The sequence below is a fragment of the Pseudoliparis swirei genome, chromosome 5 (genome assembly GCF_029220125.1).
Source record: "Pseudoliparis swirei isolate HS2019 ecotype Mariana Trench chromosome 5, NWPU_hadal_v1, whole genome shotgun sequence".
Classification (NCBI taxonomy): domain Eukaryota; kingdom Metazoa; phylum Chordata; class Actinopteri; order Perciformes; family Liparidae; genus Pseudoliparis; species Pseudoliparis swirei.
The window spans coordinates 12,917,130-12,945,099 of NC_079392.1; the positions used below are offsets into that span (position 1 = coordinate 12,917,130).

Consider the following 27,970-nt stretch of genomic DNA (forward strand, 5'->3'; position numbering starts at 1 on the left):
ATTCTAAACTCAAAGACCACTTGCATTTAATGGTCTTCATCATCAGATCGTATTTGTTCAGTTGTCACAGCAATGCCTCAGTAGGAAATATGGGTTACGGAATAACAACTGAGCAAATACTATCTGCTGACTTCGAGAATAGTCAAACTTGAGTAAAGATGTTTTTCTTTTCTTCTCACACAACTAAGAAATGTATTAAACTTACTTTACAGACAAATCCTCAGGGATCACAACTGCCTCCAGACTCTGCTGCAGCACCTGCGCTCCCACAGCCTGACCATAGTGAGCAACGCCTGCGGGACACTCTGGAACCTTTCTGCCCGAAGTATGAAGGACCAGGAGCTGCTGTGGGACCTTGGGGCAGTTAGCATGCTGCGCAACCTTATCCACTCCAAGCACAAGATGATAGCAATGGGCAGTGCCGCAGCTTTAAGGAATCTCCTCACTAATCGACCCTTAAAATATAAGGATGCTGCAGTCATATCCCCCGGCTCCTGCATGCCCTCACTCTATATGAGGAAACAGAAGGCGCTGGAGGCGGAGCTGGACGCCAAACACTTGGCCGAGACTTTTGATACCCTTGAGAAACAGAGCCCCAAACATCTGACCCTCAACAAGCCACTACGGCACATTGAAAGTCTGGCGAAGGATTACGCATCTGATTCTGGTTGTTTTGATGATGACGAGGCCCCAAACGTCTCCAGTAGCCTGGACACTGGGAGCTTCTCTATGCTATCCATGTTTCTTACCAACTCTAACTTCCTGCAAAGCCAACCACGCAAGAGGGACACTGACCCTGAAAGAGATGTAGACATGCCTCAAATGGTTGACAAGAGACATGCTCCTGTTGATGATGTATCTGCCGCTGCAGAGACGCTCGCAAAAAGAATCACCAACACGGTAGCCAAGATTGACAGGTTAGTGGAGGACATCACCATGCACACATCCTCTGAGGATAGTTTCAGCCTGAGCTCTGAAGATCACCTGGCAGACTGGCCATACGGACTGGATGAACTCAATGAAGCCCAAGCAAAATCATGCTCCCCCTGCCCTCTGTCTGAAACAAGCAGCTTGGCCCACAGGGAACGCCTCAGTAGAGCCCACGCTCTCTTGCGCCTCAAAACCGCCCATACAAGTCTATCAACAGACAGCTTAAACAGTGGAAGCACCAGTGATGGCTACTGCGGCAGCAAGGACCAGATGCAAACTGCTCCAAGAACTGTTATGATGCAACAAAGACCGAACCAACTTGATCTCAAGGGAGCTCATCAAGATTACCTTAATGTAAGTCCTGCTGTTCTGATGGAGACAAACCAGCAAGACATTCCAGAGAGAGATTCTATGGACAACAAAGATCTGAGAGATCTAGAGCTCAGCATCACAGACGCAGAAATGAACCAGGATCAATCTGTACAAACACCTCTCAGTGCATCAACTAAACTCTCCTCTGATGTGAGCATGACTTCAATTCAACTGTCTCCTTCTTATCAACAGGTCCCACTCATTCAGAGTGTCGCCAAATTCGGTGTAGCAAAGACGGCCATTAATGTCCAAGCTGCCCAAGCAATGAGGAGGCAAGCATGGGTACCTACTGTGATGACTGGGGGTAGTGTAACAAAATGTTCTCCAATGACATCCACCAGAAGCCCGACTGTCGGGTCGATGGAGACGGTCCAGAAATACTCAGTGGAAAACACCCCGATTTGCTTCTCTCGCTGCAGTTCATTATCCTCCCTCTCTTCTGGCGATGGAGCGCTCGATGGACAAAGTGAGAATGAGCTAGAGAGTGACTCGTCATTAGAAATAATTGAAGTGGAGGATGGAGAAGTAGTGAAGAGAGCGGAAGAGGATGAAACCTTGGAGGATCTGAGTGACAGCCAGCTGCTGATGACTGACTCAAAAACCTTCCCCAGCAAAGAGACCGATCCCATTGAAATTCCCTGTCCTGCCAAAAAGGAAAAGGTGTTCCTAAGAGGAGCTTCACCAACCTTACTTGAAGATAGATCTCCATCCAGTTCATCTGAGAACTACATCCACGAGACACCTTTAGTAATGAGTCGCTGTAGCTCAGTGAGTTCACTGGGCAGCTTTGAGGCGAGCTCAATTGCGAGCTCAATCGAAAGTGATCCAGGCAGTGAGATGAATGATGGAACAATAAGCCCAAGTGATCTTCCCGACAGCCCAGGTCAAACCATGCCTCCTAGTCGAAGTAAAACTCCATGTTGTGTTGAGTCAAATGGAGCAGAAACACAGGCCACAGGAATAGCGGGTCAATGGGAAAGTAGCTTGCGAACATTCATGGAGATTGCAGACTCCAAAGAGAGGTTTAACCTTCCTCCTGACCTGGACACTATGATCTACTTTACTGTGGAAAAGCCCAGCGAGAACTTCTCTTGTGCATCGAGCTTAAGTGCTCTGCCTCTTCACGAACACTACATACAAAAAGATGTGGAACTGAAATTGACCCCCCTACTCCAGCAAAATGACAAAAATCTTCCTTTCCCTGATGAGGATGAGCAAGGATTCGACCATGGTGAAAGATATAGTGAGGGCAATTCAGATGATGACATTGAAATCTTAAAGGAATGCATAAACTCAGCAATGCCCTCTAAATTCCGAAAAGTAAGACCTTCCCTGATGACAACCATCCCTCATCATATTCTCAATTCCCAGATCCGAAAACAGATGCATCTTCCAATGTACATGATGCTTCCAAATGGCAAAACCCAAATGTGTCCTGGGAGGAGAATTGTTATTCCACAGAAGGACTTTAAATTTGATGATTCATCCTTCACTGATTCTGCAGAAGGTACACCAGTCAACTTCTCCAGCACAACATCACTAAGTGACGAAACACTTCAGTATCCAGTGAAGGAGAGAGGGGCTAAAGACTGCACAGCTAAAGGTATGAACAAACAGGAATTGCTCGACGATGAGGCAAAGAGGATAGAAGACTTGAGGATATTCTCACACTTCCATAAGCCCAACAGAATTAACTACCCACCAGAGATACAAATGAACCGAACAACCAAACACATCATTCCCACTCAGAAGGTGCTTATGCAGAGCAAAGAGGTAGCTGATAGAGTGGCAAAGCAAAGAATTCGTGATCAGTCTCCTAACCAACAAAAGAAGAGGCAAGTTCAAGGGCCAGTTAGGAAACTGGATCTGCCTGTCATTAAGAAAAAAACAGCAAGTAATCTTAATGTGGGATCACAAAAAGGTAAAACATTCTACAGACAATCGACAAATTCTTCAGAGGACAGTGTCAGCTTCTATTCTGACAAAAAGGAAGCAATGAAACAAACAAGTAGAAAACAGATCAGGGAAGCAAAAAGAAATACTCTTTCCCGTAGCATGACAAATATTGGCAGGATTGATAATTCACAAGCAATGCCCAGGGGATTTCACAGGATAAAAGAGAATCTGATGAAGGATGAATCCCTGGCATGTTACTCACTCAGCTCCTCACTTAGTTCACTGAGTGATGCAGAGTTTGAGGATCAGAAATCAAGAGCCCATCAAATTTGGTACAAAAACAAACACAACAAAACACTAAATATGATGAAACAAACAAAGTTTATGAACATTCACAGCCAATATGAAGAGCCAAGCTCGCCAAGCTCTGTCAGTATGGATTCGGAGGATGACCTCCTTCAGAAATGCATAACATCTGCCATGCCCAAGCAGAGAAGGAAGCATGCTGCAAGGAAGAAGAAAGCAGAAAATACTCAAAAACAAAAGGCCTCTGATGGGTGGGATGAGGAAATGGATAGTGATGACACAGCATGGGATCAAGATTCAGACCTCAATAGTGTTGAATGGAGAGCCATACAAGAAGGGGCTAATTGTGTTGTAACTGGACTCCAGGCCTCAAAGTCTCAGGAGCCATCCTCTGAAGAGACTGAATCCGTACTGTCATTCATGTCAACATCCAGCTTTACACCTAAAGAAAGGAAGTTTGCTAAAGACAAAAAGGCAAATAAACCTTTAGACTTTGCACAGCGCAAGCCAGTTCCAAATTTACCTGTGGTTTTCAGAGGCAGGACAGTGATCTATACGCCGAAAAAAGAGACAGCTCCATCACAAATACCTCCTCCCAGAAAAGTACCAACCAAGACAGATGCTCCAAAAAATCCAAACCTGGCTCAGCACAGATCAAAGAGCCTTCACCGATTAGGTCACCCGCAGGACATTGAACTGTCTTTGCCAAAGAGGAGCTCTACTCCACCTCCAAGGATACCAAAAAGTTCATCCTCTGGATCATCGCAAAGCTCTACACCATCCAAACAGTCGCAGAAAAGGATAACATCCCCGACTCAGACAAATAAATTCATGCAGAAAAAGATTGCCTCACCACCTAATAGCCCGCCAGCTAGTAGTCCCCCAGAAAGAAAGGGGCGCTCTCCTGTTGTGAATAAATATGAAAAATCCCCACCACCTAAAACTCAAAAGTCACCTGTCCGAATCCCTTTTATGCAAAACTCAGTCAGGCCCAGAGCTCTGTCACCTCTGGTAACTAACCTAACAACCACCAAACAAACCAATCAGGTCAACGGGAAAAGGGTCCCACCCGCCAATCGATTTGGAATGGTCAGGATGACTTCTGCCCATTCAAGTGGCGGTGAGTCTGAGCGCAATGGATTCTTGAGACAGCTAACTTTCATTAAGGAATCACAGCCTGTTCTGAGAAGGCATGGCTCTGCACGCAAAATGCCTGGATCTCAGAATGGATCCCCCCAAAGAGCAGCTCCTGGCACTTCAGCCGTCTTTCTTTGTTCATCGCGCTGTCAGGAACTTAAGGTAGCTGTTCAAACCCAGAGAAGGGTGCAAGTAAAAAATCCAAGGCAAGCACAGCAAGTCCAGAGGCCAGAACATAGCGTTCAAAAGCAGACACCAACCCTTTCAAGAGCGACCTCCAGTGAAAGGGACCTATCTGCAAGACGCACACACAGAAGAACTAGCTCTGAAAGCCCGTGCAGGGGGGCTGAGCGAAACAGGCATTCCAGGGTGTCTGCAGCCAAGCAGCAACAAGACCAAGACAACTTTAAACGTCACGCCTCATCACCAAGCATAAACATACTTAGCCGAGTGACCAGCCGTTCCTCCCTTCGCTCGTCTTCATCTGATTCAAGTGGAAGAGCAAAGAGCGAAGATGACACAAAGAAGAAAGGGCACCGGTCTGCATCACGGCTAAATGACAGAGTTACATGGAGGAGGATCAGGGATGAAGATGTACCTCAGATCTTGAAAAGCACTCTGCCAGCCAATGCATTACCTCTGATGCCTTCTCCTGACGGTGAACAGCCAAAGCCACCAGCTCTTCCAGGAAAACTACCAACCATTGTCCTTGCATCACGCAAGACAAGTGATGCGACAGTCCAGACAGAAGATTTTTCGAATAATAAGACCAACTCAAGCACCTCTCCAACAGTTGTAACAACTCGGGTGATCGCAGAGGAAGTTGCACGATTTGCACTACTCAGAAAGAGTACTGCTACCTCTGGGAGTAACCCACAAGATGGAGATTCAGAAGTCTCACTTAAGAGTCACAGCACCGTCTCCACAGGAACGTCAGATATCCATGTGGGTGGAGCTGTCCATTTCCGCCAAGGATCCCCCAGCAAGGCTGCCCGAATCACTCCATTTAACTACACCCCAAGCCCTATTTCCTGTAGCCTGCAGGACACACAGAGCCAAGAAGCCACAATCGATGAAAGGCCAGAGGGAAAAAGTGAGTCGTAGGATGTTAAGTAGACTACTGAACAACACGGATGACTCTTCTGTGTTCCTGGATGAAACTCTGCACTCAGGTGGACAGATTAGGAGTGTGCTGGTCCCTTTACCTCGGGTATTTACCCCTTACTTTCCCCATTTACTGCATTCAAGTTTTGCTCTGTGAACAATTGACCACAGCTTCCATCTACCATTCACAAAGGGTTGGATGTATGCATTGAGAAAGGTCTAAACATGAGCAGAGCATCAGTAACTTTTAGAGATGCATTTCAGAGAAAAATCTCACATGAAACGGAAGTGCATCTTTTTGTACTTTTTTGTATTTGTAGAATAAACATTGCCTGGTAGAAATATAGTGAAACATGAAGCAACAGACATTTAACTTGATTTCAGCACATTAATCACCATTGGTCTCCTGGACACAATTGATAAAAGAACAATATTATGCAAACTTTTGAAGGATTACTCAGCTGGGTTTTTACCTGAAAAGGTACAAACTATGTCGGACTGTTGATGGCTTCACAAGGGACTCAATTGACATATTGACATGTAAAGTATTTTTTACATACACATGTATGTACATCAACGCTTTGGGCTTTGCCTCACCAATCAACTGAGTATGTTCTGTTGGGGTTGGGGCCACATTTTTGATAATACATTTCTTCAAATTAGTAGTGCAATCACCTTTAAACCATATGTCTTGTGCATTTAGCTAGATTATGATATTGGACTGAGATGAATGGTGTGTTACAGATTAAATATAGGTTAAACTTTAAATCGTAAACTTTAATACTAAAAATCTGGTCATTCTAATACATAACTTAGTATATTGAGCTCACCAAAAAATGTTTTAATTGCGACCGATTAACTACAAACTATTAACTGTAGATATGGATCAAATCTATTATCACTTATATAATTTTGATTTTACATAATTAATATATTGTGAAATAGATTTTCTTTCGAAAATCATTTAGAAGCCATTTGTAAAAAACAATATCTTTTTGTGGCAATTTCAAATACTTAACTAATTTAGTATGCAATCACATTGAGACAAAAATCAAACCCGAGCATAAATATTGTAGGTTAGCTTATTTAGTATAAAAGATTTGGCAAATTAATAATATATATAACCTTCTTCAGTAGAGATTGTCATATCGACCAGCTATACTTGTGTGAATAAAATAAGTATATTTATCTCTGAAATTAATAATTTGAGGATATGATTTATCACAAAACTACCACAACACCGACTAGACTCTAGTTCCATCACTGCAACAGAACATATTATCGTAAATTCTGTCATTTCCCCAACTATAGATTCTAGGTAACTTCACACGCTCCTGTACTCTGTCTTCATCAGTATTGTAAATAATATGCAGATATACAAAATCTTCAATACTTCCTGGTGGGCAAAAGAAACTGTGTTGCTCCCTGTCAGCATGCTAATATATTCATTGACTGAACACACACTTGTTAACATTGTGGACAATGAGGGACAATGATGATGTTATTCAGAGGTAAAACACTTTCTAAAGCCCGACAAGCGCATTACTAGCCATCTGTATTCAAGTGCCACAAAGACCTATAATGCTATAAACTGTCGATGAACGAAGGGACTACATACCTCTGTTCATCTAATGTGATGACATATTTGTTTGCTCCTAGATTCGGGCACTGTTTGCTGTTGAGTATTTCCTGTCAAGAAACAGAACGATATCAGTCAGTGATGGTTGGGCTTCTTGGACTTCTAAACGTGTTAATATCTGCTTAACTGTGTTGCTGTAAAAGTAGTAATAGGTCGAGATGAAATCAAGTATAAAGTCGATGAATATTCTCTGTAGTTGAACCATCACACCTCCATGTGTGCTGGGAGAGTGAAGACAGCAGTGTGCTGTACAGAGCAAACATTCATCCACATGAAGGGGCTCGTTATTCAGAAAAACAAGGTTTTGTATTTACCGTCCTACTGTATTTTCAAAGCATGTTTTGAGTATATTTAAAGCCCAATTAAATTTTGAATGCAAACACTTTAATTCCCGCTGGCCATTTTAGGATAAGTGCGACAGTAAGGAAATCAACTGTATCTTCTCAGTGACAAACCCTCACCTGATGTGTGTGGGTTGGAATAAGGTTTTGAGCTTGATAAAAGATGTTCAGAAAAGATTATTGTCATCACCCCGAGTAAAAACTCTGCATTCAAATTGTAGTTCATAATTCAATTTTGGCCATAATTTTTTCACAATCTTTTTCAGACACGATGAGCCTTGTTTGTAGATAAACAAAAAGGTTGAGAAATGCATCACATTCCTTCAATCCGTAAAGCTTTTTGACTTAATGTGAAGGTGAAGATGTTTCTCTGCGCGTGCACAAATCGTTTCTTTTTTTAGGTCAAAAACTCACGTAGATGGTAGTTTATTACATTAGCGGTCCAGTCACGATAGTTTGTGCACATGTATGAATAATTATGTGAATAGTTTAAATATAAGCGCAGCTGCTGTGGATGACTATCTGTCTCTTTCCATGTCATAGTGAATCAAATGATTGAATCTAGGAGAGGAATAGAAGCCATGGGAGTCAACTGAAATAGTGAAGGAATTATTCTGTTCTGTTCAATACTCGTTTATAAATGGGAATATAAAACCACAGAGTTTACAAATAATTCTGAACATAATTTCACAAATTCAAATTCTTCTTGTCCCTTATTTGAGCCTGTGGCCGCTGGGGGATTCGTAAACGCTCTGCGTTTGATACTTAAAAAGACAATTTTTTTCAGTTGGAGAATCACTTTAGCAGACCCTTAAAGGAAAATCAGGATGAAAGGATGATAATTGTGTGAAAGAGACGGATGGGAGGCTTGTCTCCATGTTTAAAAGCCAACGGAGTGCACTGAAGTTTGTCCATCATTATTGTCGGCGGCCTTGTTCATGTTTGGCTAGAGATGAGAATTTAGACAAGTTCACTCCCAAATGAATATGCAGACTTGGAGTTGTGTTTTCAAATTCATTAATTAAATTACTTAACAGAAATGGGGCTGCATTTGACTTCCAAGCTTGCAATTAGATAACTTATCAGACGAATCTGGAGCCTTTAGTTTTATGGACACGCGTTATCAAGGTGATGTCTTCACCTGATCATGATGGCGGCCCAGACCCAGCCTGTCTGTCTTGCATGAACAAGGCCAGAGGAGTTATGGAGCATTGTGAAATAGGCAAAGCAACTGAAGTGTGTCATATAAATGTTTTCATCCAATAAAAAGCAATGTGTTTCATTAAACCCGCTGTGATGACTTTCCCTCATACAGGTGCAGGTGAGACACAAGTAAACACTACAGAAGAGAGACGTGACAGCAAACATGACATCAACACTGCTTTTTATTACGTTTCTGTTGGGACATCGTGGCCCAACCTCACTTACAATGCAATGATTTAATCAGGCCAGGAAAAGAAGGCAAGAAAGAATATTTAATAGGTTTTTATTCAGATTTCGGTACATCCACAGCAAATGTTTGTCAGCAGTTTGTGAATTTGTGGCAAAATTCAGAGTCCATTAGTATAATGTGGAACATTAAAGGTCCACACATATCGACATTCCCACAGAAACCAAATTAAGATTCATCTCTTTTCACGTCTTGTATTATCACATATTCTGTATGTGTGCTTGTACAAGTCTACCAATAGAATAAATAATCACAAAAGACATTGCAGGGGTGAGTTTTATGTGTGGGAATGTACCTGTTTTCCATGAGCCGTAACACTAATGTTAACAGATAAATCAGACAATGTACAACACAATCTGACAATTTACAAAAGTAATTTAGAGATATACGACAGTTGTGGTCTCGACCAGTAATGAAATTGAAATCCGGAGTGCTCCATCTCTGAGACCGATACAATTCAGTCGATTCCGAGACAAGAACTTCCAAAAATGGTCTTGACACTGACGCAGAGAAGTTCTAGAACACCGCGACTTCAACTACAGGAACCACGATAAGAAGGAAAAGCAAGAGAAATGTGAAACAACACAAACTGAACATTCGGTGAATAAATCGATGCGAATATTGACTTCCCGTTCAGCCTGAACACATCTCAACACTTTACATAGAGCAAACGCTGAAATGACTGCAGTCCATGACACTCCGATTGTGACATCCTTTGATTCTTAAACATGAGAATTAGTTTGCTTTCCTTCATTTCAAAACAAAATAACTTGTTTTTACTGACTATCCCAGAGAAATATGCAAATGTACATCGCTTCATACTGGTAATTTGTCATTTATGACGACATGTTGTATATCAATTATGATTCGTAAATAGATGAAGTAATTTGCTACATTAATTGATAATGATAAAGACATCAGCCTTATTTGACTGTACTTTCAGCTGGAAGTAAAATACAAAACCCTTTCCTGCCGGTAACATCAGCAGCAACCCCTCGGACACAAAAATACATCTCAGGTGTGAGGCGAGAGGTCAGGAGTGGCCACCACTCCTGCGGCCCCACCATCATCAGGCTCTGATTCAGCTGAATCAGAGCCTGATCATGGTCCGATAAAAAAAAGTACCCAAAAAAGAGTAAAGTCTCCAACAGAAGTGGTGTCAGAGTGTTTGACCTTTAACCTCTGCCATGTCCTTTTGTAGCTGCTCGCCTGCCAATCGCAGCTCTTCCCTCCATCGCAACAGTCGACCTCTCGCCTCCTGCAGCCGCTCGTTCAGCTCCAGATACTGTTGACACTGCTGGAACCGCAAGTCCACATCGCTGTCCGAGGACCGGTACGAATCTGATGAAGGAGCGGGAGAACCAGTCAGTTAACGACAGGAGTTAACCTCCAGCAAGCCTCCTTGCTCCTCCATATACTCCGACTCATCGAGCTTGACAGGAGGCCAATAAACAATATATTTTTCAGAGTGTTGCCCACAGATTGTAAATTAGTGCCGTGTTGTCTGACTCTGTAGGCCTGAGTGGACTCACCTTGTCCGGTCTTCTCCAGGATGCTGAAGACCGGGTCGTTGGGAGCGGTTCTGTTGATGTCCTCCAGGATCAGGTCCACAGTAGGGGGCTCGGGACGACTGGGCAGAACCACCCTCTTTTTATTTTTAGAACCAATATTCATTCTGCTGCAGACCAAGCTCCACCTTCTGCAAAAACACACGTTTGAGTCAAGACATCTATGAACGACCAAAGACAGATGCAGAACATGCTATATGTATGTTAGTGTATTACCAATGCACTAACACTAACACTATTACTACTGCGGCCCACAGACCTACACGCGGAAGCGTCCCCCACATGAATGTATTCGATAAGCCTACATTGCGAGTCAGGTTACGTACAAATGTTTCGTAGCGTTACTTTATTTTACTCTACGATGACGTTGCTAACGCTGGATAGCTAACGCTAAACCGTTGTGGAGTTAGTAGACAGCTTAACGCTAAGACATTGCAGAACAGTGACTTGTTTGAATGGTCAATGTGTGCTAGAGGACCGTAGAGTTCACGACATCTTCGGATAACATATAAGACAATTATGTTCGCCACTAAGCAGTTGGAGTTTTTTCCATAGCAGCTAAACAAAATTGGGCATTTAGCTTGAACAAGACTTGTCGGCGGTGCTCACCGGTGTTTCGTCTTATTGGAAGACAGCGGGAGGCCCAGGACCTCTCGAGACCTGCAACTTACACTTTACGGAAAGACGGTAAATCGGCAAAATGCCTCTAAAAGTAGAAATTGATGGGAGAACACGTCCCAAGCCAGACCACTGGACTGACGCACTGCACGTCAACGTGACACGTCACTACGTCGACAGTGTCTACATAGGCCACGCCCTCACGAAGCGTCATAAGACGGTGGATTCGTGTTTGGTTGAAAGCTATTCCTGATAATTGACTATAATTTTGCGTTTCACTAATGCTCAGAACATAAAAGACACATATAAGACATGTATTTGAAAATATAGTACATGTGCATTACTTTTTATGGCCATGAATCTAATTTAAATAAGGTATAAAATAGTATACGCTGTATGAAATGCCTGCAAAACCTGAGGGCATTCCCAGCAGCCTCAGATGATCCTGCTAATGTGTAAAAGTAAGCAATGAACTCAAATAACACTGTCTGAGATGCCTTGTTTTACAGAATTCATGCGACAGAGAGGGTGAACATTTTGTTTTATTCCATTTATTTCTTATCATAATGTCAATGTCAGATCAAAGTCCAAATCTCATTTATGTGTATAAATAATACAAACACTAATGAACAAAGGACACACAGTGTCACTGATGCAAAGCACCCAAAGACAGGCCCAGAAGAAAGTGTCCGAATGCAGAGCTGCAGCTCCTTCAGATGTTGAAGTGCACCATCTCTCCATGAAAAGGAAACTACACTTTCAAATGGTGATGAAAATAAAACCTATGGCAAGGGTGAAAAAAACACTTCCCGTCTGCAGGTGTCTCAGCAGCAGTGTCCATGCCTGCAGGTCTAAAGTGATGTTACTTTATAGGTATTGCAGGTTGGCAGGCGAGGGACTGCTGAACGAGATCTCATGAGTTTGTGACTTATGAGCCAGTTTCAGGTTCTTTGCATTACTCATCAATAAATAATAGATAAATACAAATGAAAACAGCGATAAGAAGCTACGTATTAAAAATTTGAGGAGACGATCTGAGTTGTTGATGTTTCAAACTTGTATATAAATATAACATATTTGATGTAAAAAATAAACAGAGAGAATCAGTCTCTCAGACATATGTTATTCTTCTCAGTTGGATCGGTGAGGATGCAGCTCCTCTTCTTCACTGAGGGTCCTCTTCCACTGCTGCTATCTGAAGTCCTGAAAAAAATAATGGTAAAGCTGCTGCTGAAGTAAGTACAAAACACAGGATACTGCATTATTTATTGATTTTATGATTTGATAATCCTTTCCTGATAACATTTCTTATAATTTCCAAGGAAGTCTTCTGGAAAGAACACTAATTATCATTAACAATTAAATGTTCACTTACACCTCTAAAGCTTTATCTCCTATTCATTATTAGTGTAACCAAGCAGGTCAACTAAAAATGTATCAGTGTGAAATTGATCAACGACTGCTGTTTAATTGATAAAAACAAGCTTGTTTCCCCGTGATTCCACAGATTGTATTCTGTGATCTTAAGATACATAATGTTGTGAAGACACACACTTTTTATGTTAAAAAAATCTAACTAATTATAAACAACAAATTGCAGCCAAATATTTTAACATTCTCTATTTAAATTGGTGTTATGTTGTCATGAAAAAACGAGCATAAGTAGTTTTGTTTTTTGTTTGTTTGTCTCCATCAATGTACACGGAGCTCATTCTATCGTGGAGACGTAGAACAGACACGCAGCCAATAATGAAAAACAAGTAATACCTTCACATTAAAGAAAACACCTCCACTACAACTAGAGACATTTCTATACTGTCAAAATACACGACCCAACAACACTCAGTGCATCAAGTTCTTCAAGATGAGAATACATGAATTACCTATTCACTATTTACTGATAACAAATGTACTATTGGAATACCTACAATAATCTATTCTATCTATTCTCTTCCACACACACAGTTACTTCTGACAGCAAACCAGTTGACTTACCATACTGGTTAACCCAGGAAAGGCTGGAACAAGTAACAGGACAGCCCAGTTAGCACATTTACTCTTCACCTCAAGTCTCAATGTAGAAACAGTTCATTTTCTATGATCTAAAATCCAGCATGATTTAACGATAAACTCCAACTGCGATAACCAATGAACACGGCATTTATACTAACAGTGTCAAGACTGGCTCTAAAGTCCCTCCAGATGTAGCTAATACAGCCACAATATAAAAGTGTTGGACAAAACAGCTGGCCTGTTTCTATAATCTATAATAATAATATATTTTTTATCTACAGCGCTTTTCATAATACTCAAAGACACTTTACAAACGTTTTAAAAACATCATATAAGAGCTATACAATAAGCCAGCTCGTTATCTGACAGTTAGCAAGAGAGTTAGCTTTGGGGACACCAGGTCATTACATTTTTACCCTGGGGATCAGGATCTTGATCAAGACATTTCATCACAATCTGTTCTAAAGTTCTTAAGATGGAAATCTTGTGTTGGATGGAAAAAGCATTCAACATCTCTGCCAAACCAACATGAACAAGCTTTTTCCTTTTAAACAACAGGAAATGGCAGCGTAGAATCTGAGAACACACCTGAAATCAGAATGATGCTGTATATCTACTCCCTCTGTGCTCTAGTGGCACAGAGGGATTGAAATGTCAAAGGTCAAAATGAATCAGACACACTGGTGATACTGCGCTGGAGCCAGATGGCACGGTTAGCTAAGCATAAAAGCTGGAAGCAAAGGGAAACAGCTGATTTTAAGCAAATGAGGCCTTTAAGGTGCACTAACTGTCGGGAGGTGGGGGAACCAGCTATGGTTTACGTACTGGTTGTTCTTCACTTGACTCTGATGGAGCAACCTTCGCTACAGATGGAGCTGGTAAACTTTTGATTTCGGGCTGAGCGGCCGACGGCCCCGGAGTCACCCCATTTTGATTCCTCATCAGCATGATGAGGACTGAAAAGAAGGAAAGAAGGAACATTCAATCCAAGATCATTTTGAAATGCTGTGTAACCACAATGTACTGGTCATACCTTCCCTGGTGAGGTTCTCAGCGGCGCTCATGGCCCTGCTGCCGAGGTCGCTCACCAAGTTGTCCACCGTGGCCTCGTGGCGGAAGAAGACGGGCCGCACCATTTTGTCGTAGATGAACTGGGAGCCGTTCCACGACATCGGAGCCATGCACCACAACAGGAAGAGACACTGGAACCAACGAGGACAGTTTGGATTTACTTGGTTTACGAGACAAATACCTCTTCATGTGCACCTTGATCCACACTATTTAGCCTGGTTCCAGACTTCACAGCACGCATCAGGTTGGTTTTGAAAAAAACTTGAGTTTCCAGCGTGTTCAGTAGTTTACATTTAACGTTCAAGTTCTGTTTGGAAAATAACAGGTGGGAATAATGAACCCATAATCATTGCTTCTTCAGTGTTTCCCCACCTTAAAAGCGTAGTAGAAAGGGAACCAGTAGAGGAAAATATCGGCGAAGAACTCGCCAAGGCTGAAGACACCATAGACCACCCAGTACGTCAGCCATTTTGTGTCGTCTTCTTTGTTTACGCTTTCGATGGCTTTGACTCTGCAGATATGAGTGGAAACAGCCAGAAGTTAGAAGGTTTCACGTTATTAAAAAGGACTTTTAGAATTCTTGAAATCTTGAAGTTCAGAATTTTTTTTATTTTTCGTTTAACTGCTCTGATAGTCGCAAAGCAAAAAAGTTGAAAAATATTGGTTTGATTTTTAATAATTGATTATTAAATATATATTTTGTAATCCTCTAAATCCTATCCTTCAGATATGATATGTTAGGCCTATAGGTCCTCAATCATAAAGCTTATATGCATATATCTGGTATCCTTTGATAAGTAAACAAAACAAAGGAACATTGTAAGTAAACTCACAACATTATCATTCCAGAGAAAATTGAAATCCAATAAGGAATAATTTCATCCTCCCAGAGTATAAAAAATTGAAAGAGAGAGTCCTGTGTTTGAGCATCTTTGTCAATTATTTTCTTGATTGAGAAACCAAGACAGATTTCTTTAATCACGTCAACAGTAGTGCAGTCCAAGACTGAGCTCAAAAAAGTTTCATTCGATATTGTTCTAAAGTCAAATTAAATAAAAAGCGTTGATTTTCTAAAAAAGATCAATCTCTAATTCAACTCGATGGTCCAGCACAACTCAACTTGAATCCATTGGAACTTTACTTTAGTGTTTTCCCCATTGGCAAAAATTGTTGAAAGTACCTGAGATAATTTGTGATATCACCTCGATCGAGGTTCATTGAGCAAAGACGATTCTAAAACACTACAGACGATTGGTCAGAGAGAACACTGAACATCCGGCACAAACGCGCCATTTTTAAATATCCAAGCCACAATCGATAGCTTCTTTTTATTTACAAAACAACGCCGTGGTCAACGGACGACATTGCTCTGTTGCGTTGAAGAAGATGTCGCAGCAGTTTTAATGTGGCAACATTAAACCGGTCAGCTAAGAGTCCCGCCTACATCGAGGGGGTCATAACTGTGTTGGAAAAAATTGACAACAACACCATTAATATGAACGGACTCTTCCTTTTCCCCAACAGAGTCTGCAGCTCTCTGATTGGTTGAGTTTCATTACGGTGCTCTCTGGGACTTTTGATTCCTCTCTTTGAGTGTTTTTTTCACCTCCTGTCTCGGGTTAAACTAGGAGAGTTTCAGAATTGGTCCATGTCTGTGGGAGTGAACGAAATGTAACAAGCAGATATGTAACTTAATCGAAAGAAAATAAATACTCACGAATAATATGCTGGATAGACAAAACCAATCAGGTTGCAGAGGAGGGCGGCACCATATCCGTAAACCAGGTAGAGTACGGTCAGTGAGATGGCACCTGGACGAGACACACAGGAGACACATGGATGAAGATACTTAAAAAACACTTTGATCGATTGATTGATTGAAACATCCACCTTTCAGCAAACTTTTATTACAGACTCAAGGTCCAGATAGTACAACACATTAAAATATAATAAAATACATACAAAACCACAAGTAAAAAACGAACAAAGAACTACACATGCGTTATAAATAGACAGCTGTACCAGTGTCTCCACAGCTGAGACTGGTAGTGTGTAGTGCTGAATTTTATATTTGATAATAACATGATGATCTCATTTTTGGAGTCATCAACCCGGCAGATAAATTTGAACATTAGGTTTCTTAAAACCGCTTTGAATTTATTGACTGCTGCAGCCACAAATATCTCCCTGGCACTAGTCCAGCTCGGTCTCTTCAACAGTATCCTCATGGCATCATTGTAGGCTACTTGCAGTCTCCGTAGGCTTGCTTTTTTGTAGTTAGACCACAAGTGTACCGTGTACAGAGGTGTACAGTACGCTTTAAACACAGACATCTTCACTTTGTCTGTACACATACCAAACCTGCGCGTGAGAATGTTTGCTTGCGCATATATCATTCGTGATTGCCGAGAGATGTCTTCGTCATCGGTCATCTGTGCTGTGATGAAATGTCCATGATATTTGACTTTTTCACAGACACTGAGGTAGTCATTGGATAATTTAAAATCAGGGAATTTTATATTTGTGTCCTCTTTTGTACTGCAGATGAGGATAGTACTTTTAATTGCATTTTATTTAATGTCGTGTTCCACACCATAGGCAGTGCATACAGTAAGGAGCTGCAGGAGACCAGCACTACATGGGCTGATCATAACAAGGTTGTCTGCATACATAAGATGATTAACTAGAGCATTTTTATCACAGTGTTTCTTTATATACTATTGCACTTCTAAATATATGACTGTCACTTCCCCATCCAATAGCAATGTCCGTTGTTTACGCTCATAATGATCATTTTTGGAGAGTGGCTTTGAAGGGAGGCCTGACGGGAATGTGCTGTCAGTGCTTTTAGCGTGCTTTTGATTGTTTCTTAACCTACCCTATCTTTAACATATGATAATATATCAAACACACACAAACATATATACAGAAATACATGGACATTGAATATACACATATATTTTATTTGTGTGCACGCGTATGCATTACCCTACATACCCGCATACATACACTTAGTTACATAGTTATTTGTTTGAATAAACAGACATTTTTTATTTATTTACATCCATTTAATTGATCATTAAAAACTTCCAATGTCTGACTCTCCTGTCTCCCCCATATCCTGTCTACCACTTCATTCTCAAACTGTAAAATAAATGTCAACAACAACTTTTTAATCTACAACGGGTGACCAATTTAAGGGCTAAAATCTGTCCGAAGCGGCTGCCCGGCTTTAGAGGGTTATCAAAGCAACAAGCATGGATGTTAAAATGTACAGGAATCAGAAATGCATTGAATCTGTGTAGAATTACACACAAAAGTTCCATTAATTCACTGATGGATCTGAACTGGGAGGTCTAAAGTCACGAACAGGCAGCTATGATTCCTTTCAGAAGGAAGTAAATGACTGATCGACTTCTAAATACCACAGGGATTCTCCTACTAACTCTGCAGATACTCCGTCTCAACCCCACCGTTTGAGCAGCGTCCTACCTCTGATCAGCTTATCTGGCGGTTCGCACATGGAGGCCGGTCTGCTCTGCTCTCCGTCTCCCTGGATAATCTCTTTTAAGGACCCAGCAGGAGGATGCAGAGAGAGTGGTGGACACTATGCACCAGGCACTAGAGTGACATCATGCCAGTGTGTTACTCATCCACTGTATGAGCATCAGAGTGGTATGAATGGACTGCTGTTCCCCCGCTCAGTGAATGTCCTCTGCTTCAAACTTTACGGAACAAAAGAGCTACATTTTTATTGTTTGTTTATCATCTTGATACAGAGTGTCACGGCAACACTGGGCCACCACAACCTCCCTGCACCTAACTGTCCCCATTAAATCATGATTTATTCTTTCAGATAATATCAGGTGCAGTTATTACCATTTGTATGTGCCACAAGTCTTAAACAAACTTTCAGCTCTAATAAATCAGAGCTTTAAAAATAATTTGCCACTGGATTTTATTCAATTGGAATTTTTATTCAAATCTCACACTATTCGATTTTATTTAGTTGAATTATTAAAATCCTACATAGGTGTTCCTTTGAGGCAACATAGTTTTTAATGCATTTGTCTTTTCTGAATCACTTGGAATTACCTTGTTACTGTACAAACGCACTAGTCTTGCCTTAGCTTTAGCTTTATGATCTATCACTAACTTACTAACAAACTAATAAACTAACTAACTAACTACGAGCTGAATATATTAGTTTGCTGCGGAGAGAGCGACTACTCTGTATCTCTGTGTGTTTCCATTCACCTGTTTTCATACGCTTTCAATTCGCGCAAAAGTCGTAAATAATTCAAAATATCATAATTATCACTTCAATTGGTCATTTACAAGAGGTTACAGGCCCTTTTCCAGGTGAGGCAGTTTGAATATGAGTCTATAGTTGTTAAGATTTATCTTGTCATCTTGAATTTGACCATGGACTGAGTTCTTCATTCAGAGAATTTTCAAGGATGCATAGTTGCATCCTATGCGCTCCAAAAAACACCCACAATTCCATGGCCACGATGCATTTTCTGTCCCCCCAATTTGAAAACAGGAAATAGGCTGGTAAACATTCAGTTATTACCCCTCAGCAGTACGCCCAAAACTGTTTCTGAACAAACTTAAGGAGAGAAATTGCCTTTTTAGATCTTCAAGACTCATTCAGCGACTGAATTGTAGATCTGGACTTTGCACAACCGAAGAGAGAAACAGCATGGTTGGGCCAGTTCGATTGTATAGTCATATCTCGTGTGGGATTGTTTGCCCAAACCAGAATTAGTGATTGTTGCAACAGGGGAAAGAGCAAACCAAAACAGCTTTGATGAGTTTGACATTGTTTCCGTAAATTTTGAATGAAGTATTCCACAATTGGCAAGGGTCAAATTGCTGTTTTTTCCAATAGAGATTGGTGGCTTTGAAGAGAGCATATTAATAGTATGTTTTGTACATTTTTCGGATTTCTTTTGGATTATTATTATTTTTTTAACTGGCCAAGATGTTTTCAATCTGTGAATATCGTTTTGTTAGGATGCAAAATCATTTTTATATTAAATCAAAAACAATATTTCTTCCACCCACTGGCACACTCACTAGACTCAATATTCGCTCTCCGAAGTTTATATTTAAACATGATCTGAACAGGATTGTGATGCTGAAACAAGCTTCTGATATTCAAAGGTTGTCTGTGTAACTTTCAGACAACCCTATTTATATTTCATTTGATATTCCATTTCTAAGCTAACGTCAGCCTCGCATTACGCCACAAATCCTTTACATAAGCTTTTATATTCAACCGGGAAAGTTGGGGAAATGTCTCATTCTGTTCGCATAACATTGCGTTTGCAATTAAAGATAAAAGGCATAACATGTGTGAAAAGTTACACGTAGAACCTTGAAATGAAAAAATAAATCACAATTTGAGGTTGCTTTGAATTCCCCCACATTGGACGTATAGGTCACAAACAGTGATTCAATCGATTAAAGCAATCTGGGCAAGATGTACCGTGAGGAGGTTTGATATTATAATGTACAAGACCATGAATCATGAATACCATCTTACAAAGAGCTTCTTCTTTTTTTCATTGTTTTATATTCTAAACAGAGTAAATCGACAAATTTCACTTCGAAGAAGCTACTTATATGAAGTCTATGCCTGAAACAAAACAAAAGAGCAAACTATTGAATCTTAATCATGGTTTATTAAATCTGAATGCTATCACCCCCCTCCCCCCCTCCTCCCTTTCACACTCCCCATGTTTGGATTATCAAAAGCTTAATTCTATATTTTGTTTTATACTAATGAATCTCCGATTAAAATGACGAAAACATTTTCTGTGTATGTTTCAAAAAACAATAATAATTTTATAAAACAGTTACCTTCAAATCAGCTGCTTTCCAAAACAGAAGAAAATAAAGAAGTGCATTTACAAATGGTCGTCCAAATTGGATATAGACAACATATAGGCATCCATTGTTCTGGTATTTATTTGGCTTGGGCTGAATCACTGTCTTCCTAAAACGTGTTGCAAAATCAAAATCATTGGAGCTATCAATAAAATATTAATAGGAGCAAAAATGTTTCAGAAAACTTCCAAACATTGACAAGTTAATATTTACAGAGAGCAGCTGTTCTTTAGCCTTGTGTTCACTGGAGGATTAACTGAATCCTCTTCAGTTATCCACTAAGAAGCAACAGGGAGGCATACATGTACTAAATATAAACAGAACTGTGGAATCGTCAGTAAAGCACTTATGATGAACCGATGAGAGTGAACACAAATAGACAACCAGACATCACTTACCCACTGCAATGATCTTATTCCTTATTCCTGTTTTGTCCTCCAACTTCCCCAGGAAATCAGTCACCACATTCTTCTCATTCAGGAACTTGTCAACTCGGTCTTTGATGGACGAGAAGATGGCGAGTAGGCCCATGGTCCTCAATCAGGTCCTCAAATAACGGTAAAGGAGGAAGAGGACCTGCAATGGCGACGACAACACAGTCTATGTAATCCTCCACCAGCAACAATCTGCTTTAGAGAGGTGAGCAGGGAGGGGGAGGGGGAGGAGGGAGGGAGGGAGGGCCTAGAATCAAGGCAGAGAAAAAGAAGGCTCTGGTTCTGTAAAGAAATACAAGGGCTCCCATTTATACACAGATGATAACCCAGTTTTTCATTTTTTTCCCCATAACCAAGCCAAATTAACCGAATTAAAGCATTTATAATTTTTAAATGGTAGAAGTAGAAGCTTTCTGATGAAACGATAAGAAAGGTAATGAGAATATCTAAGTCCTGCTCCTGAGAGGATGAACCCTAGAACCCCCTTAGCTTTCCTCTACTGCCACCCTCAGGATAAACTGTCCATATAGCATACAGGCAAGAGGCGAGGGGGTCTGATAAGAGGGCGTTACCATTCTTTGATTTCTTATTAGATTAGTCTCAAACGGTCGACTCTCTCCGCATTGGCCTCGCATTTTCAAACCATGAAATGCTGATAATTTTGGTCAGAAATGCCAATATTAACACCAACATTGATGTGTTACGTCAAAGTAATTCTTTAGTTTAAAGCTTTAAAAAACATATTAATTCTAATAATTTTCTGAGATTTTATTAGTACGGGTCATATTGACCCATAGGGGTAAATATGGAAAGTAAATATAAAGGTAACAGGAGGTTAAGGAAAGAATCAAGGGTTACGTGTATAGTTACTCTTTAATACAAATCCACATGCAGAGGATATGCACTGCAGTCTCTCGGGGACGCTGTCATGAGGACTGTTAATCTGCACACTGTACGAGTGAACTTTTGTTGTTGAAAGTGCCTGCCTCACTCCACCTCCTCCTCACTCATACCTACTCTGGGATGACAGGACGGCAAGGGGATGAGCCTTAGTGCGGGAATGCATCCTGCAGGCCAACACACGTCTGCAGCTGGCAGAAAGCAAAACCTCCATCAGAATTTTACTGCAGTCTGACAGCGATCTGGTGAAAGGAGATGAGAGGATACCGAGGCATCAAGTACACTTTATTCATCTGCTGCTACGTCTTCTGGGTGAGTCTATATCTGTTTGGCATAGTCTGGAGATCAAACACTTGACAGATCATCAGCGTGATCGCTTTCTTATGAACGTGTTGCACAATATGGTTTTACAGCAAGTGATTTCAACACCACAGTTACACCGTTTCATAGGAAAAAGGGCGGTCGGGATTTAGTTATTTTAATCACTGACATTTCCAGAAAAATGTCAAAATGTGCATTAAAACAAAACCATTAAATCACATTTTGATTTTATGGTTTTATTTCCTTGCACATTTTAAAAGCGAAAGTGGAACTAAAGAATGTCAGAGGCTATTAGTAATTTCACTCATATGTTTTGGATATATTCTTGAAGTGTATTTTCATTGAACTTTGTCACGTTTTGTTTTTATTGATACACCAACGTTCCACTACGGCTATGCATGATGTTTTATTTGTTGCTGTATTTCCAGTATTTTAAGGGTTTTGATGTGCACATTTTAAATTTAAATTAAATTACAATTATTATACACAACTCTGTTTTTCCAACTGTACGGCAACAGTTATCCCCTGTTTTTATTTCCAAGAAAGCAGATCTTGTATGACTCTTCATTCTTATAGGTTTTCCTTGTAAAGGACTCTGTGATTGGTTGTTCTGTCAAATTGCAGTTTCATAACAATGAACTGCAAGACTCCATATTTCATCTCCCCACTTGCAGAAACACGTCTCAGACAAAGCAAATACTTGTGTCTAGTTTTGATGAACACATCGTTGCTGTCAGCAGAAATAGCTCCAGGATGTGTTTAGCCTAGCTTAGCACAAAGACTGAAGGCTGCTAGCTAGAAACTGCGAGCCTAGCTCCATCATAATGCGGAAAATGAATCCTCTTTCCAACAACTTCAAAGTAGTCTGATGATGAGGACACATATCTGCAATAAAATCAGATCAGTTTAGCATATTTTGTCACAAAAAATGGTATCTCTTTAGCTAACATAGTGGTTAGCAGTTTATCCTGTCGTAAGTTGAGATAAGTTGACAGAATCAATACAGAATGCAATCCCAGAACGGTCTGTAATGTATTCATTTGTATTCAGAGGTTTTTGTGCTATGATATTTGTTATGTCTGATTCACAATATATCTGTGTATCATGTGGTCAGATTCTGATAAAACAAAGAGATTCTTTGTGACTCTGCAGGTTGTGAGCGCCGTCCTCGCAGCGGTCGGTATCTACGCCAAGATTGCAAAAGAGAAAGGTTGGTTATGAAAAAAGGATGGATTATCTATGTGTCACTGCCCTTCAGTGCAGAAGGTCTTCTGTACATTTTCACTGTATTTTGTTGATTTGTTTGATGGCAGCGTCGCATGATTGTCGGTTGCAAATTGATGATATTTTTTCGAGTCCTAAAGAGCTCCGACACTGCAAGTAAGGTGCTTGTTTTTATTGGTGTAATGTGTCAATTTGAGCAAGACAGAAGAAGTGGAGGTTTACTGTGACAACAGTTCCTTTCAGAAGGCGCACAACGTCTTATACAAAATAAAATCTGAAAGTATCAGTCCTGCAGAGGAAAAGGGAGTCAATTCATATATATTTTTAGATATCATTCAAGTGTCATACATAGGAATCTAACTACATTGCATACAAAAGCAATAGGGCTTTAATGGGGTGTGTGTGTGTGTGTGTGTGTGTGTGTGTGTGTGTGTGTTTGTCAGGTTATAAAAAAACATGCTGCTAATAACATTCCTGAGGATGAACCAGAAAAAGTGAATCAGACATGTTTCAGTTTTTACTTGTACTTGCTCTTACGTGGGATGGTTGCAATTCAACCGTAGTGTGTGTGTGCGTGTGTGTGTTTTGTATGTGTGCATGCATGCGTAGATGTGGTTGACACCCTGATGTTCGATCCAGCTCTGCTCCTGATCGTCGTTGGCTCGGCAATGTTTCTAATCACATTCCTCGGATGTTTTGGGGCGCTGCGTAACGGCACCTGCCTGCTGAAGACGGTAAGACCGATCACCGATCACGTCGCAGTTTGATAGGTGCGATGTTTGTGTTGCATGGCGTTGGCGATGGCGATTTCTTACTGTTGTTTGCTCCTGCAGTTTCTGGGGATCCTGACCGCCATCTTCCTCCTGCAGATCGCGGCTGGGGTCGTTGGATACCTCTTCACTGACATGGTAACGTCCCGCTGCTCTCAAGAGACAGGAAATACAAACCTGTCACTATTTCAATAACATTCTGACAACAATTAAAGACTCAAATGCGCCAACAAAAGAAAGTAAGACATGTAGTGGCTATTGCAGGACTGTAATACTACTGTAATAAGCCTGTAATAAGACTGAACAGCCGGCCACCTTCCTCATCATCCTTGTATTTATTGGTTGCCAATGGAGTCTTCCAAATGCTGTTAGCGTGACAGCTGTAAAAACTAACAATAGCGATGTTGGTTGTTTACGTTCTTAATACATTTTGGGGAGTGTCCTTTGGAGGCCTAAAGGCTGTCAAGTGTTGCAGACTTGGCGACCAACTTGCTAGATTGAATAACTTCAAGAGCTAATGCTGCTGGCTACTGTTAATGGAAAAACGTTCCTCAGGCATATAAACACCTTGCAAAGTACTTCCTGCTCAAGTCAGTCAGTGTCTCCAGGACCACATTTTGCCATGATGAGTGATGACTCACGTAAGCAATCACACGGTGAAACAATACCAGCCTTGCTGTGGCGGCTGGTGACAAACTTAATGTTGTTGAACAGGTGATGGAGAGGACAGAGAGGCTGATGATGAAGGCAATCGTCCGCTACAGGGAGGACCGGGATCTGGAGAACGCCATTGACTTCATCCAGAAGAAGGTAAAGAGCTATTTGTCCTTAATGCTTCAAGAGGCAATGTCAGGCCGTTCATAATCCATTTCCCTGCGAATGAGAGCTTGTCGTATTTGCAGTTTCAGTGCTGCGGAGTCGAAAGCTATAAGGACTGGTCCCAAAATGTCTACTTTGAGTGTTTGCACACCAACCCCAGTCTGGAGGCCTGTGGAGTTCCCTTCTCCTGCTGCATTCGCCAACAGAACCAGGTCAGGCTGCCTGTGGGCGTTGTCGCCAACAGGTTTATGAAGGGACGTTTGCATGCCCGTCGTTTCAGTCAGTTCCTGGGACTAAAGAATCATCATGAAATAAAAATATTTCCAGTGATTGTAGAAATACACCTTATTGTACTCTTAAAAACCTTAACTTAAATAAATGGTATTTTGCGTGATCATTTTTGAGGGGTTTCCCAAATATTCCGTTCAGGAGATGGACAGAACATGATGGGAAAGCTAAAAGACAACCAACTGAAATAACTCACAACCAAGATCTGTGTTATTCTCCCTCTGCAGACGGTGCTGAACACCATGTGTGGGTACGGGATGCAGCAGCTGGAGGAGACGACGGCAGGTCTGGACGTCTTTACCATTGGCTGCCTGGAGAAGATCGCCCGGTGGGCCAAACACAACCTGCTGCTGGTGGCCGGTCTGACCGGCAGCCTGCTGCTGCTCGAGGTAAACACTGCAGTCGGAGTGGCAGTTGTTTCCCTCCTTACGGCCACAAGGGGCTGTAAGGGGCCGCAGTGGGCACATTCGACACTCAACAAACTTCGACAAGTGACACAAGTGTTTTCAAAGTGTATTTTCTTTGCTAATATCCTGTATGTCTGATTAACGCTGTTTACCTGAGCTTTTTCCCCAAACAGGGATACTTATTTTATATAATATGCATCACTGTTGAACTAGGGAATTCAGACTCCTGAAACTTGAGTCATCCAATCTGCTGAACATGTTATTCCAAAAGTCCTGTCAGTCTGGTTGTGAAAGTTGCAAAATGGTCTTGCTCAGCTGCAAAAAGAAAAAGAAAAGTGTGTGTTGTAGTCCATAATTGAGTCAGGTTAGTGACAGAGAAGAAAAACACACCACAGTGGGGACAGTTTCTAATCTGTTTGTGTTTCCTCTGGCAGGTCTGTATGATCGGCCTGGCTGCGGCTCAAATCTCCAAGATAAAGAAAGTCCAGCACCTTGAGAATGAAAATGCTCCCGGAAGCCGGACTGGAAGAAAGGAAAACGACTGGTATCCTGCTTTTGCAGACTTTGATGAGCGTGGAGACGAATAATCTCAGACAGATTTCTCTAATCAGGTTCTTTCATTCATTCTGGGTCAGATAAAAATTAAAACAGCTGAATGTTGATCAAATGGAGCAAGACATGCTCAGTTCACTCTGAATTTATAGTTTCAAATATGAGCAGGCTGAACCGGTTTACGTCTTGCACCGGGACGCCTCAGAGGTGTGGGCGGTTGAACTACTACCTCGTGTCGTCTTTATCATATTTCCTTCTTTTGTAAAAAGATATATTTTTCTATAAAAAATTGTTGCTTGTAAACTTGTAAATTCATTTAAATGTAACAACATTTGTTGCGTTTCAGGCTGGTTTGTAGCGATAACATGTGAAAAATGTGCCAGAATTTAAAGGGATCACACAAAATAATGTTGTATAATGTATTGCTTCTGTCCAACTGGGAGAGGAATCCTCCTCTGTTGCTCTCCTGAAGGTTTCTTCCATTTTTTACCCCCCTAAAGTGTTTTTTTTGGAGTTTTTCCTGATCTGATGTGAGGTCCTGGGAAAGGGATGTGTATGTGTACAGATTGTAAAGCACTCTGAGGCAAACATTTGTAATTTGTGATTTTGGGCTGTACAAAATAAACTGAATGGAATGAATGCTATGGGGCAAACAAAGTGATACATTTTCATAACGCTTCCGCTAAGAACAGTTTTAAATGCAAAAAATGTAGCTCGGCCAAAGTTCAGACAGGGAGACATTCGTTACAGGTCCGTGTGCGTTTTGTTAATTTGTTTTTTCGTTTCCTACAAAATACGGAATACGGAAATAATGTGGTTTCTTCGTTTTCCGTTTGAAACTCAAAACGGAAAAACAGAAAACCACTTCTGTTTTCCGTTTCTGTCTGAATCCAAAAACGATAGAACGGAAGTGCTTAAAATGAACGTCAAAATAAACGCCAGTGATAGATATTTGTATTCACAGTGTTCTATGATGCAAACACATAGCAGGCTAACGTTAGAAGAATATTAATTAATCAATATAAATAATAAATAACTAGACCTGGATATGTTAGCGACAGTGGTGACTACAGGAAGTTTAATATGTACACAGCAAGAATCAACTTGCCACTTAATCGTTGCATTGTTTAATGCAACACATATATATCGATATAGATATATATATATATATAGATATATATCTATATCTAAATATAGATATATCTATATATAGATAGATATCTATCTATATATAGATATCTATATATATATATCTATATAGATCTATATATACAGGACTGTCTCAGAAAATTAGAATATTGTGATAAAGTTCTTTATTTTCTGTAATGCAATTAAAAAAACAAAAATGTCATGCATTCTGGATTCATTACAAATCAACTGAAATATTGCAAGCCTTTTATTCTTTTAATATTGCTGATTATGGTTTACAGCTTAAGAAAACTCTAAAATCCTATCTCATAAAATTTTAATATTTCCTCAGACCAAGTAAAAAAAAAGATTTATAACAGCTGAGTGTTTGTCAAGGCTCAGGAAACCCTTGCAGGTGTTTCGAGTTAATTAGACAATTCAAGTGATTTGTTTAATACCCTACTAGTATACTTTTTCATGATATTCTAATATTTAGAGATAGGATATTTGAGTTTTCTTAAGCTGTAAACCATAATCAGCAATAAATCAGAATAAAAGGCTTGCAATATTTCAGTTGATTTGTAATGAATCCAGAATGCATGACATTTTTGTTTTTTTAATTGCATTACAGAAAATAAAGAACTTCATCACAATATTCTAATTTTCTGAGACAGTCCTGTATATAGATATATATCTACAGATATCTATATTTATATAGATACATATATATATATCTATCTATATATATATAGAGATATATTGATATATCTCTCTATATATCTAAAGA

General features: G+C 40.5%; 4 protein-coding genes across 6 annotated transcripts in view; 2 read left to right on the forward strand and 2 right to left on the reverse strand.

Annotated features, from left to right (window-relative positions):
• apc2 (APC regulator of WNT signaling pathway 2) overlaps positions 1–9,006 on the forward strand; it is a 29,144-nt gene extending 20,138 nt beyond the window's left edge. Inside the window, exon 13 of the mRNA XM_056414587.1 lies at positions 213–9,006. Coding sequence (XP_056270562.1) covers positions 213–5,745 — 5,533 coding nt within the window. The 3' untranslated portion in view covers positions 5,746–9,006. The remainder of the gene's footprint in view (positions 1–212) is intronic.
• A 1,328-nt stretch (positions 9,007–10,334) lies between these two features.
• On the reverse strand, positions 10,335–10,849 carry c5h19orf25 (chromosome 5 C19orf25 homolog). The gene is made up of 2 exons (XM_056415090.1): positions 10,708–10,849; positions 10,335–10,516 (listed from the first exon to the last, which is right to left on the reverse strand). The coding sequence occupies exons 1-2, from the start codon at positions 10,847–10,849 to the stop codon at positions 10,335–10,337; spliced, it is 324 nt and encodes a 107-aa protein (XP_056271065.1).
• Positions 10,850–11,885: 1,036 nt separating this feature from the next.
• reep6 (receptor accessory protein 6) lies at positions 11,886–20,921 on the reverse strand. 3 transcript variants are annotated; one of them, XM_056414588.1, is made up of 7 exons: positions 20,739–20,921; positions 16,163–16,256; positions 14,818–14,956; positions 14,408–14,576; positions 14,200–14,330; positions 13,357–13,379; positions 11,886–12,564 (listed from the first exon to the last, which is right to left on the reverse strand). In XM_056414588.1, exons 1-6 carry the CDS (start codon positions 20,869–20,871, stop codon positions 13,365–13,367), a joined length of 681 nt encoding a protein of 226 aa, XP_056270563.1. In that variant the 5' UTR covers positions 20,872–20,921; the 3' UTR covers positions 11,886–12,564; positions 13,357–13,364. The 3 variants fall into 3 exon arrangements, 2 of the variants coding, with proteins under 2 accessions (XP_056270563.1, XP_056270564.1); XM_056414589.1 differs by having other exon boundaries at positions 14,163–14,330; XR_008831714.1 differs by lacking the exon at positions 20,739–20,921 and adding an exon at positions 17,938–19,349 and having other exon boundaries at positions 13,357–14,330.
• Positions 20,922–21,882: 961 nt separating this feature from the next.
• zgc:113223 (uncharacterized protein LOC541424 homolog) lies at positions 21,883–26,699 on the forward strand. Its single transcript, XM_056414987.1, has 8 exons — positions 21,883–21,986; positions 23,148–23,205; positions 23,829–23,953; positions 24,053–24,127; positions 24,704–24,799; positions 24,892–25,020; positions 25,324–25,485; positions 25,938–26,699. The coding sequence occupies exons 1-8, from the start codon at positions 21,930–21,932 to the stop codon at positions 26,088–26,090; spliced, it is 855 nt and encodes a 284-aa protein (XP_056270962.1). The 5' UTR covers positions 21,883–21,929; the 3' UTR covers positions 26,091–26,699.
• Positions 26,700–27,970: the final 1,271 nt, after the last annotated feature.